Here is a 13,013-nt window from a genome sequence, read left to right as displayed (position 1 = left end):
CGCACACCTTTGCTTGTCAATTTCTAATCTAACGGTGCACCCATTCAGATTCAAGGCCGTTGCCGTTGCCTGGGCAACCGGCCTGCAGATGCGGCAGAGGAGTGGCCTGCCTGCCGCGCAGCCGAGGAGACAGCGGCCCTGCAGCATTTCCATTTTGTCAATAGTTTTGAATCATTAAAAATAATATGTCCACTCTAAAGCATAATCCTGCTGGAGGAGCAATTTGTGTAATAATGGGGGGGGGGAGGCGGGGGGGAACAGACTTCAAGAGTCCCCCTGAGTTAAGAGCACCAGGATTGCTTTTCCCAGAACCCACCGAGTTCCAGATGGCGCGCTGGGCAATTGTTAGCTGCTACTGCATTTAAAACATTCAGACACACCAGGGAAGGCTGGAGACGCATCGGCCCTTTTGGATTGCCCCATTGTCACCTGCTGCCCATAACCAGCCACCTCCACAGACCTGGCCACCACCTTCCTCGCTCTGCCTTCTTCCGTGTTTTAGAAGAGGATTGATTTACATTTACATTCCCAACATGCCTGGGATCACAGAGGTGGCTGTGACCAAGGGGTCGCTTCCCACAGTGCCTGCAGGTGGGACAGGTCACTCAGCTGATCTTCTGCCATGCCCAGTCCAGAGAAGTCTGTCTATCTATCTATCTATCTATCTATCTATCTATCTATCTATCTATCTATCTATCTGCTTGCTTGCTTGCTTGCTTGCTTGCTTGCTTGCTTGCTTGCTTGCTTGCGTCCATTTTATGCATTATATGTTGCCTTTCTCTAAAGCATCCCAGTGTGCATTTTGAAAGGAGGATGTGCAGACACCATAAAGCAGCTCAGCTGTACAGCATCTGTCTTGCAAGCAAAAGGTCCTCAGCATCTCCAGGTAGCAGGGGAGAGACTCCTGGAGAGCTGCTGCCAGTCAGTGTAGACAATACTGAACTAGATGGACCAAGGGTCTGACTCGGTCTAAGGCAGCTTCCTATTCCTGTGAGTTTGGGAGGTGGGAGTAGGCTGAAGGCATGAGTCCCTTCCAATTGTTGAATCCAAGAGGGATTCAATTGCTAGAATGGCCAGACAAGTTTCTTGGTAATGGTCCCCTTAAGTCTGGGTTATCAAGGTAACAAAGGGAGTGGCTCTGTGCCAGAGGACAAATGGATGGGCCCTCTCCTTCAACTGTCTGTTAGACAGACAAAAGCCAGAGTCCAGGGTGTGTGAGCTGGAAGCAGGCTGGGCAGCTGGGAGACAGAGCCATGCTTGAGCTCTAGTGAAATCCAAGGCTGTAGCTGGGGGGGAAGGAAGACCCTCTTGGGGTGTTAATGCTGTGAGCCCGTCCGTATTAAGCTCAGGTTGTAGATATGTGTAAATAAACTGTATATCACAAAGACACCACAGTCTCTGTTGTCCTTCATGCCAAGGAAGCCAAACCCTGGTAAAACAATACCACTCAGAGATGGAGGTGGCATGCAACATTATGTAAAGATGGAAGGGGAGAAGGAAATTGGCCCCTCTCATTTCATTTTGTTTCTGCTTGGCTAGATCCCTTATTACCTTGTAAGCCTCCCAGATGCCCTGGTTGTTGGGCCATATATAAATAACATACATAAATAATTCTCCTTATTTATATGCCTCCTAATAATGGAAGGTTATTTCTGATGGTGCATAGCAGGATGTGATGGTTTTCCTAAGGTCTTTTTGACACATTGGGGGGAGGATGTGTGTTCCCACGGAGTCGTTGTCTTCATATATCAGAAGGTCAACAGGGTAGAGAGAGGAGAGCCTGTCTAAAGAGGAGAAAAAGCAAGGTGTTAATGATAGGTAGATTTTTAGCTGTGATCTTCGTCCTAGGAGCATTAGTCTGTCATTGACTACATAAGGTGGTGTTTGAGACCATTCCCCTCTTCTACTGGTTTTTAATTTTGGAGAGCCTGGAATCTTAAAGGCTGATTTCAAGAGGGAATTTGAGAACGCATTCCCCATGCCATGGGACAATTCAAAGGCCACAACTGCTCACTTATGTCAACATCCTTAATTTCTGAAGTTATTTGTAAATCCTCAAGATGGGAAGCCCCCACAAGTTAAGGCACCTCAAAAAATGACAATGGTCTCCATCTGGTGCATGTGACTGTGTGTCCTTGCAATTTGCTGGCATGTTCATTGGAATCACTGTTAAGCAAAATCCCCATTTTGCACCCACAATGTCATTTTGGCAAATAGCACCTGCCTCGTATTTTTGACCAGTTCCATGATTAAGGCTTGTGCTCAAATAGGTACTAGATTCATAATCTCTTGACTATACTGATTATTGTTATCAGTATCATCATTTTGTGTTAACACATGTAAAATATTGTGGAGCTTTTTTCAATAGACTTCGTATTTTGGATGGTCAAATACTTTTCTTCATTACCTTTCCTAATTAGCCAGCGTGCCTTTCCAAATGTGCAGTTTGCATACCTGCTCTCATTCTGGATTTCCCTTACCTTGTTCCATTCAATCCCCACTCCCCGTGTCTTACCCCCCCCAAAAAAAAAATCACACGGATAACATGCAGCTTCTTACCTAAATCCACTGCTGAAAAACAGGACATGGAATTTCTCATTATACGGGCAGCTGCAAAGTGTGAATTGATTTCATGCATTTCAAACTGTATCCTGCAAGGTTTAGGGTTCTCAAATGCATTTTAAGAAACAGCTAAAATACAGAATGTTGCATTTAAAGATAATAAATGAAATCCTTGGACCTTTGAATTTCTCCCGACAGATAAATAGCAATCGCCCTGAGCCAGGGTCAGAACTGGCCTTGCCATAAATTGAAGATGGTTGAGGTACCTTCCTCCTCCCCGTGGGTTTGGGGGCTTTTAATTGGGAAGGGTGGGCAGCCAGCAGATCTAAGCCACAGGCCAGAATCCTCTGCACAAGAGAAGCTAAACCCTGATTGAGTTGGTATGGAGGGGAGGCTTTTCGTTTATTTGAAAGTATGGCATACTATATTTTTATTTAAATTTTGTTGTACTCAAGTAAAAAACAAAACAAAAAACTGTGCATGGGGAAAATGTTCTACATCAGCAACAACAAGGAAGCAGATGGATTTTATCCAATAAAGGAAAGGGGCCAGCAGTCATTGCATGGGGCATGATATAATAAATCTGGGCCAGGCAAGCAAATTGGAAGGGCATGGAAGCAAAATGTTGAAGAGAAATAATCTCCTAGGGTCACCTATAATCAGATGGACTATAGCCAGCCTCAGATGAGGTTGCATTGCCTGTCCCGTAACAAGACCGTTTTCCAAAATAATTGCACAAGTGTGCATTCCCACCATATATTGCTCAATGGACCAGTGGGTGAAAATAGCATCCGTCACTGGCATGTTCGGAGGAAACAGCTTCCTCCCACCCCGCCCCCCCTTGTCCGTGCATCAGCAGAACAAAGCAATTAGAGTCCCTTACCAGTTTAAGAGTGTTTAATGATCAGAGCAAAAAAACAACACAGCCATTCTTTGAATAAAGGTACTTCCCTCCTACTCCCACCTCCCCAAGTTATCTTCATCACTTCCCCCTTCTTGCAACCTGATCTCACAACCACTGAGCCTTCTGCGTAGCAACCTTATCAGCTCTCCTTGCCTTTGGAGAGATAGGCTGGACACTGTCAAGCGAAGGGGAGTCTGTTATCTATCTCTCTTCCTGTTCTGCTTCTTCTAGCTGCTCCCCACTTGTCTCTGCCCAGCTGTTGTTTTCCAAACTATGCCCCTCTGCAAACCAATTCTCTAGATCTATACTGCTCCACTGTTCCTGGGCAGCTTCAGGATCCTGGTCAGGAGCAGGAAGAGAGGGAGGTTCCCACCATTCCTCTTCAGAGCTGTAATCCTCAGTCTGGTCTCTGACACTAACAGACCTATTCTCTCTTGAAACCTGCAGGCGACGGACTCGGACTACGAGGACGAGTTGCCCAAGCACTCCTTTGTCAACCACTACATGAGCGACCCCACGTACTACAACTCGTGGAAGCGCCAGCCAAAGACCACAAAGCACCCGGCGCCATACCGGTATGAGGAGTGTGTGGCGAGCGAGGCCGAGCCTTACTTCCAGACTGTCATCACGACACAGAGCTCAGGAGGGGTGTACACCCCGACGGGACAGCCTGCGCCAGGCTCACGGACTCCAGTGACCGGCTTCTCCTCCTTCGTCTGACACTTGGGGGGGGGGAGAAGGGAAAGGAGGGGAAATTAGCCACGCCAACTCAGCCACCAGCTGAGTTTGGGGCAACCGCCAACCCAACCGGATGACTGTATGCGTGGCAGGTGCAGTGAACTGTGGGTAAAAAAAAAAAATCTCTTATCAGGGTAGAATGGATGTACATGTGAATGTCTTCTTCTATTTTTCCCCTCCCAAGACAATCAACTCTTTAAGACATGGAGCTGACCTAGATGAACTTCCTTTGATTTTTCTTTTCCCCTCCTCCTCCTTCTTAAAGAAACCCCATCACACACAAATGATGGCAATTTTAACCACTTTGGAATATGATTTAAGGGGATTTTTTAATTGATAATAAACAAAAATGCTTTTGTAACGCTGCTTTTGGAAGCAGCTTGCGATGTGTTCCTCTCTTTCCCCCACTTTCCTTTCTCAAGCCAAGGAGATGAGTTCTGTTCTTGTGAAAACTTGGTGGCCCCATCGTGATGTAATTTGAAGCCGAAACCATCCTGCCTTCCGAACACTCTTCCCTTCTCCTGTTATCTGGGTGAATTAGGAGGTTGGGGGGACTTTTGAGAATGGTTTCTCTCTCACACACACAGACCCCCTTTGCTGCTTCTGCCTTGGAAGCACCAGCCGAATCACTTAGTCTCAATGTCATGTCTTTCCTGTATGCCTGCGAGGTTCACTCCTGGTGGTTTTGTGATCAACCTTCTCTCTCGCCTTCGTTTCTATTCTGTTCCAGTTGAGCTTGTTGTGCTCCTAAAGATACTCCCCTCTCCAGGGTTTCTGTCAGACATGTCAGCTGACAAGCACCAAAAAAGCGTCAGGTCAGCCTCCCCCCCCCCCAATCTTGGTGCCATCCAGATGTTTTGGACTACAGTTTCCACCCCTCTTCTGCCTGGGGAAGATGGGAATTGTGGTCCAACAACATCTGGGCTGTGTTAGGTGAAACAGCTGGGGGGAAAGGCCTGACGAGGTGTCCGTTTTGTGCTTATTGTGGGTCTGGGTCCTCCTTTGTTGATTGCATGTGCCAATGTCCTTTGTAAATCTGAAAGAAAAGGAAAAACTGCCAGCAAGAAGAAGAGGGTCTGTGAAATGAATGCAGCATTTGTGGACCGGTGGGGAGAACGCGCTAGTTGGACAACACTTCGGTCATTTCTTTAAAAAGCGTCTTTCCATATAAAGGAAACCAACCGACCCCTCCCTCAGTTGCTGGGATGCTGTTCTGCAGCTTTGTAAAAAAAAAAAAAAAGAGGGGGGTACATGTTGTTAACACCAGATTTATTTGATTTTTTTATAAAATGTATATTTTTAATGATTTTTTAAAAAAAAAAATACAAAGACACATCAGACTCTACTGGGTGAGGGTTTCTTTGGTGCCTTTTTGTAATGATTTAGCTGAGCGTACAAGACAAGCAGCCATGAGTCTCTGAGGAGTGAAGCTCCGGTGGGTTCAGGAACCACAACGTTACCAGTTGCCTCCTGCCCATTCCCTCACTGCACTGCTGCCTCTGTGGTCTGCAGCCAAGAGAGCCCCTCCTGTGCGAAATCGGCTTTGTTCTTCCCCTTGTTGCAGGCTGCCCCGTCTTTGACCCACACGGGAAGCCGCTGGCTCCTTTATGCCAAGGCACATTATGTTCATTGCTGCATATCTGAAAGAGAGGCGCTGGTGACGACTGCCCTGGAACAGAAAGGGCTGCTTGCACACAAACAGCATCTTTAGAATTGCTGCTTCCCCGGGTCCCTGCCCCCCAGAACAAGGGCTTGGCCCTAAAAGCTGGCCTTCATCTTTGCCTGTGGTCCTCCTCTCGGGGCTTCCAGCCTTGAAGCTCTTGTTTGCTCTTTGTTCCCAAGCTAAGGAGGCGGGTAGCTGTTGTGTTGTGTTTGTCCTGCCAGTCTCAGGAGTCATTCCCATTTGTGTCCAGCCAGGGCAGGGCAGGTTATGCCAAAGCTGCGTTTGCATATCTGGACTGCTTCCGCCTCTGCTTTTTAAATCTCTGGATCAAGCCAAACTTGTATTTAAGTGAAATCGGAGTGGCAGATGGCGTGTTGCTTTCACTGCAGTTACAGAGACTGCGAAGTTGCCGCATTGAACCTCCTGAAGGGTCCCTCGGCGCTTTCTGGAGAGAGGCCTCTTTGATCCTGTCCATTGCACTGTAAGAACAAGCAAGGTCACTCTGTGTGCTGATCTTGGGTTTGTTTCCTGCTGAAGCAAAAGGAGAAAAATAATGCACAAAATCGAAATTTCCGGAGCTGAAATTGTCAATGGGCGAATGGCCTCGAGTTCCCTACTGCTACCATTTCTAGGTTTCAGAACTTGAGTTTCACCTCACAAGGCCTGTGCATGAAACCTCTTGTTTGAATTATGAACCTCAACATTTTATTTTCTCTGAATGCATTGCAATTGCACGTCTTTGACAGCAAGTCCAATTGTTTAGGTCAACTTGAGAGTTAGATTCCCAGCAACACCACCTGCTCCTCCTCCTCCAGGCCTTCGAAACTGAGGTCACTGTTCACATTTCCAGGGAACTCCTCTCTGTCACAGGTACAAAGTGCTACAGAGAGGGTGCTCCCTTCCTCGTAGCTTCCAGGGTTGTGATCATATAATAAAGGGGGCCAGATGGAATGATGTGAAATATGGAAAGAACCAAGAGTGTTGCCATGATTGTTCTCTGCACTTCAACGAGTCTCCAAAGTCTTGCTTTAACTGATCATGCTTGCTTCCATTTTGTGTCTTTGGGGTATAACACAAACCTGGATATGGCTGACTTTATATATTAATAGAAATTGTACATATTAATAGAAATTATGCAGTGCATTTCCCCACGAAATCCAAGAATTGCAATGGTTTGGTGGTGTTGACTGGCTGATAGAACATTGTTGGGTCTCTTCTACTAAACAGGACCAGTGTGTTTGTCTTTTCCTGCAATCTGTAAAAATAAGAATTGCCTTTCATGGATCAGCCCAAGGCTCATCTACTGCACCAACCTGTCTCTTACATATAGCCAGACTTATGCACTGGGAAGACAGGTCATGTCTTGTTCTTTGACCCTTGTCTCCAGAGTTAGAAATATTTTGCAGCTGAGTCCCATTTAGTTAGCAAGGCTAAACGACCGACTGCTTTCATTCTGTCTTCTTCCACTCAGGTGTGAGTGCCATAGTGGAAACACCATCAGCAATACTGAAGAGGGAGGAGTTAGCAGACTCAGGGGGAAAAGAACTAGAGAGGAAAAAACCCTAGAGGGAATCCTAAGCCCAGCGAGGATCAAGGGAAGTAATAGTGCCACTGTATTCTGCTCTGGTCAGACCTCACCTGGAGTACTGTGTCCAGTTCTGGGCACCACAGTTCAAGAAGGACACTGACAAACTGGAACGTGTCCAGAGGAGGGCAACCAAAATGGTCAAAGGCCTGGAAATGATGCCTTATGAGGAACGGCTAAGGGAGCTGGGCATGTTTAGCTTGGAGAAGAGGAGGTTCAGGGGTGATATGATAGCCATGTTCAAATATATAAAAGGATGTCACATAGAGGAGGGAGAAAGGTTGTTTTCTGCTGCTCCAGAGAAGTGGACACGGAGCAATGGATCCAAACTACAAGAAAGAAGATTCCACCTAAACATTAGGAAGAACTTCCTGACAGTGGAATTTGCTGCCAAGGAGTGTGGTGGAGTCTCCTTCTTTGGAGGTCTTTAAGCAGAGGCTTGACAACTATATGTCAGGAGTGCTCTGATGGTGTTTCCTGCTTGGCAGGGGGTTGGACTCGATGGCCCTTGTGGTCTCTTCCAACTCTATGATTCAATGATTCTATGAGGAGCAAATGTGCTCAGTTGCAGAAGAATGCTGACTGACAGTTCAGAGAGGGAACGGAATGGAGTATTATGCCGGAGGGCATGGCTGGCTGGCACACGCCACACTGCAACTTTTTCTTGCAGGTTCCACTTGTCTTCTCACCCATTATTATTTGTCCGATGTCTCACCTGCCCTTTACTGTGAAGCCCCAGGGCTGGTTACTACAGTGTAAAAAGACAATATGAGAATCAGTTAAAGTAAATTAGGCCTTCTGAGGGATGATTCCTTTCAGAGAAGATCTGAAAGGAGTTTGGCTTTCAGAAGGCTTCTCTCCCCCCCCCCGGCTTCTTAATGCATTTGAGGTGTCTTAGACAGCCACCCTAGCCCCCGAAACAAGAATTTATCATGGAAAGAGACTTACAAGGAGAAGAGGAAATCCAGAAAGCCATTCCCTCCTTGCCCATCCATTGGCCTTTCAAATGGGAGACATCAGGGGTGATTCTTATAAGACTCGTTGACACTAACAGAGTAATTTCTGTTCTCCCAATCCACATCCATCTCTGTAATTGTGTTTTTATTGGCTGTGTTTATTCAGTTACAATTGAGTCCAGAGAGGGGAGGGCAATTGAAAAGCACAGAATTGGATATCCTCAAGACACAGGAATTAAATTATACCTCCCTCCCTTCATTATCATGTATTAGGGGCTTGACAAGGCTGGGCTCCCCTATGCAGCCCCCACAGCAGCTATAAAAATGGGATTAATCATGAGAGGGTTGGGGTTTGGGGGTTTTTCTCTCTCCTTTTTTTGCTATTTACCATAGATGTGCCTTAAATTGCTAGGTCTAGCAAGAAAGCTTTCCTGTATAGCTAAAAGCTTTGGGAATCATAATCTTGTTGAGAACATATCCTTTTAAAATGTTTCCGCAACCTTTCATCTAGAGAGGCCAGGATGCACAAATAGCCTGTTATTTTTGCCTTTCAGCTCGTCCAGATTTGCCTTCCCCTCCCACCATTTTTAGAACACTCAAGAAATTTCCCGCTACTTATAAAATCACCAGCTTCCCTCTCTGACCCGCTCTTTCGATGGAGAGAACAACGAACCCAACAAAAACTTGTATTGAATCAAGGGACGATTGTGCAGCCCACTTGCAGCTTGAGCAGAGCAGGTTTAGTTGCTTCTTTCAGAGTGGGAGTCAGGCAGGTACTACCTCTCCCTCGATTCGATACTGAAGGTGCCTCTGAGCACATCATTTTACATGATTCTCCCACAAGTTACCAGAACTGAGCACTCCTGGTATCTCTTTCTTCAGCAACCCAATTTAGAGGGTGGGGGCTGTCGCTGCTGTGGTTAACTTGGAGTCAGAAACCCTTGTTGATCCACTGCGAACACATCTCCATGTGTTAACATGAGTCAACCGTGTGATGCTGCAGCAAAACGAGCTAATATAATCCTCAGCTACATCAACAGAAATAAAGTGTCCAATGCAATAGTACCACTCTACTCTGCCTTGGTCAGACCCCACCTGCAGTCCTGTCTCCAGCTCTGGGTATCCCAGTTTGAGAAAGCTACTGAGAAGCTGAGGGACGTGGGTGGCGCTGTGGGTTAAACCACAGAGCCTAGGACTTGCTGATCAGAAGTTCAGCGGTTCGAATCCCCACGACGGGGTGAGCTCCTGTTGCTCAGTCCCTGCTCCTGCCAACCTAGCAGTTTGAAAGTATGTCAAAGTTCAAATAGATAAATAGGTACCACTCCAGTGGGAAGATAAACAGTGTTTCCGTGTGCTGCTCTGGTTCGCCAGAAGCGGCTTAGTCATGCTGGCCACATGTCCCGGAAGCTGTACGCCGGCTTCCTCGGCAAGTAAAGCAAGATGAGCGCCGCAACCCCAGAGTCATCCACAACTGGACCTAATGGTCAGGGGTCCTTTACCTTTACCTTTACTGAGAAGCTGAAACATGTGCACAGAAGATTAACCAAAATTATCAAAGACCTGGGAACCAAGTCTTATGAGGAATGGTTGAGAGAGTTGGGTGTGTTTAGCCTGGAAAAAAGAAGACTGAGTGGGGATATGAGAGCCCTCTTCAAGTATCTGATGGGTTGTGACATAGAAGATGGATTGTTTTCTCCTGCTCCAGAGGTAGGATCCAAATCAATGGATTCAAGTTACAAGGAAGGAGAATCTGACTAAATATCAGGAAGAACGTTCTGACAGTAAGAGCTGTTCAACAGTAGATGGTTGTGGGCTCTCCTTCATTAGAGGTTTTTAAGCAGAGGTCGGGTGGCCGTGGATGTTTTAGTTGAGATTCCCTCATTGCAGGGGTTGGAGTAGGTGACCCATGGAGTCCCTTGCAAATTTATAGTTCTATAATTCTATCTAGTTTCTGCCAAGGCATGTGTTCAGTTAGGAGGAGGTGGCTCAAAAGACCTGAGGCTTGCCCAAATACCAGACCTCAGCTGGTCCACTGCACCCTCGTCTAAAGAGATCTAAGCAGAAGCAGGACTGCTGGTTTTATTGGGGGTTCCTTTCTCCCCTCCCCAGTTTTTTCTTCAGTAAGAGCAACAGAAGACAAGGAGAGAGCAGGTGCAAAGGGGAACAGAGCTTTCTTACCTTGAATCATTGCACCAAAGACAAAGCCATGGTGGCACCTGATGCTTGTTCACCCATGAGAGAAAAAAGATCAGGTGCTTCATCTAAAGACAAGGCAAGTATTGTTTTTGTGTCAGGAAAGAGAGGGGCTTTGGTTCCTATGTAGCATAAATGGAAGGGAGTTCCCTGAACAGCATGAGATGGGGGGGGTCTGCCTGAGGGAACAGATTGTCCTCACACCAGGCATCTTCTGTGGACAAGGCAGAGTTTGTGCAAGGCAGGTGTGCCCAAGATTATGGCCACCCATTGCTTCCCCCAGCAGGCCATCTGACCTTGTTCAGGAAGGCTAAGCAGATAGGTTAGAATCAGGAGTCAGCAAACCTTTTCAGCAGGGGGCCGGTCCACTGTCCCTCAGACCTTGTGGGGGAAGGGACTATATTTTGGGGGGGAATGAACGAATTCCTATGCCCCACAAATAACCCAGAGATGCATTTTAAATAAAAGCACACATTCTACTCATGTAAAAACACGCTGATTCCCGGACCATCCGTGGGCCGGATTTAGAAGGCGATTGGGCCAGATCCGGCCCCCAGGCCTTAGTTTGCCTACCCATGGGTTGGCAGTCTGGCAACCAACAGAGCAGGAATCAGGCAGAGGTGGAAGTTGCCTGAATGCCTCCATGACTGCTCTGATTCCCACAAGTGCAGCAGCTCCTTTTCACCCCCACCTTCTCCATCACCATTTAATCCGCTGCCTCTTGACATCAGACAGGTGCCTTCACTGTGATCTTTCCAGCACCTGCTAAAAACATCTTTGGTTAGACAAGCCTGTGTTTTTTTATTTTGTTTTTTTACTGCTTTCAAGTGTTGTATGAATGTTTTAAACTCTTTTTATTGATCATTTTAGTGCTTCGGTCTTTTCGTAAACCGCTTTGCTGTTGTTTTTTAACCACCAAGCAGCAGGTAGATTTTATGAAAACAAGTAAATTTATATGCCGCCTTTCCACAAAACCTCTCCTCAGATTATACTCCCGGTGGCTTACAACAAAGGGGACAGAGAGACATCTCAAAACCAGCAATGCAAGAGCAGTTTAATAGCAGGCATCCTGAAACGGCAAAGCAGCAGCAAATGTAACAGCAGGCAAAAAGGAAGATTTCAGTGCTATAAATGTAACGACATTGTGTTTAACAACATCACGCCTCCTGGTAATAGGGAAAATAACAAGGGGGCTTGTCAGTTTCACCTGGTCCTGGAAACCCACCTCCTGAAAAGATGCTCACAGCCCCTCTTCTGCAACAACTTATTATGAGGCTTCCAAAGGCAGGGGGTGGGGCAGCTGCCTGCTCTCCACAGACGGATGCCAAAAACAGCATCATTTTGCCAGCCACAGAGATGGCTGCCAGTGGGATGGGTTCCTTGCTGCTTTGGCCAACAGGAACTTGCCTTCTATTCATAAAAGGGAGAGGTTGGCTGCATTCTGGAGCCACAGGGGCTCTGGAAAGGGCAGTGGCGTAGCGTGGGGGGTGCAAGGGGGGCTGGCTGCACCGGGCGCAACATCTGGGGGTTAGGGTTAGGGGGCGCAAATCCACGGGTTAGGGGGCGTAAATTACTTGCCTTGTCCCGGGTGCTGACAACCCACGCTACGCCACTGGGAAAGGGCATCCTGCCAGCCCACACTTCTACCCCAAACAACTTCCACCCCAGATACCTCTCCTTAGAGAAGAATGACGAGCCTCTCAAAATGTGGAAGCGACAGGTCCCAGGCCCCAATGCAAAGTTCCATCCTAAACCATAATCTTCAAATCCAGCTAAAGAATCTGCATCTGCAAGTTCAGCACCAGTTTCCCCTCTCTCTCCCACACACCATATCAAAAGCACCGTTTGCTATCCTATTACGAGTGCAACTGTTGCCCTCCCATGATATTCACCTTCCTGACGTGTCACCTATTTCCACCAAGCTCCGCACATTCACTCTCCCCGTGGACCACAGCGCATTTTCACTGGGAGATGTCTGTTGATCTGATGCCTCTGCCGCGTTGCCAAGCAGCAAAGCCCTGGGCCTTGGGTGCAGGATGGAGGACGGGGCAGCAGAGGGCGCTGCTTGGCTTCAGTCGTTCACCTGCAGGCAGCATCGCCAGAATCCTTGCTGCCTATTCAGAACGTAAGAAGTGTCTGCTGGATCAAGCCAAACTAGTTGAGGGACATACCTTGGGTCCCTTTTGTCCTTGGCAAGGAGCTGTATTGGCACCCCCACCCTGAAAAAGTCACTTTCCCACAATAGCCACACTATAAATCACTACGTTTTACAGAAGTACTCAAAGCATCCAGGGTGAGGGCAAGGCGAACAGGAAAGCTGAAAATATGCACACCTTTGGTCCAGAGTGCAAGAAGGGTGGGGAGCTTCTCCTACATACAATCTCACTGCGACAGCAGCATCCCATCGCCACA

General features: G+C 47.3%; 1 protein-coding gene and 1 long non-coding RNA gene across 7 annotated transcripts in view; one reads left to right on the top strand and one right to left on the bottom strand.

Annotated features, from left to right (window-relative positions):
- The window catches only part of SDK1 (sidekick cell adhesion molecule 1), a 597,718-nt gene extending 593,148 nt beyond the window's left edge, over window positions 1-4,570 (top strand). For all 6 annotated transcript variants that reach the window (XM_081889040.1, XM_081889039.1, XM_081889043.1 and 3 more), the window contains one exon: window positions 3,914-4,570. In XM_081889040.1, coding sequence (XP_081745166.1) covers window positions 3,914-4,186 — 273 coding nt within the window. In that variant the 3' untranslated portion in view covers window positions 4,187-4,570. The remainder of the gene's footprint in view (window positions 1-3,913) is intronic.
- On the bottom strand, window positions 1,609-3,876 carry LOC309357315. Its single transcript, XR_014163083.1, has 3 exons — window positions 3,446-3,876; window positions 2,560-2,610; window positions 1,609-1,784 (listed from the first exon to the last, which is right to left on the bottom strand). It is a non-coding gene; the product is annotated as an uncharacterized lncRNA (long non-coding RNA).
- Window positions 4,571-13,013: the final 8,443 nt, after the last annotated feature.

Source organism: Podarcis melisellensis (genome assembly GCF_964234715.1).
Source record: "Podarcis melisellensis genome assembly, chromosome: 14".
Lineage (NCBI taxonomy): Eukaryota > Metazoa > Chordata > Lepidosauria > Squamata > Lacertidae > Podarcis > Podarcis melisellensis.
Note: the sequence above shows the minus strand (reverse complement) of the source record. Positions and strands in the feature narration are given on the sequence as shown.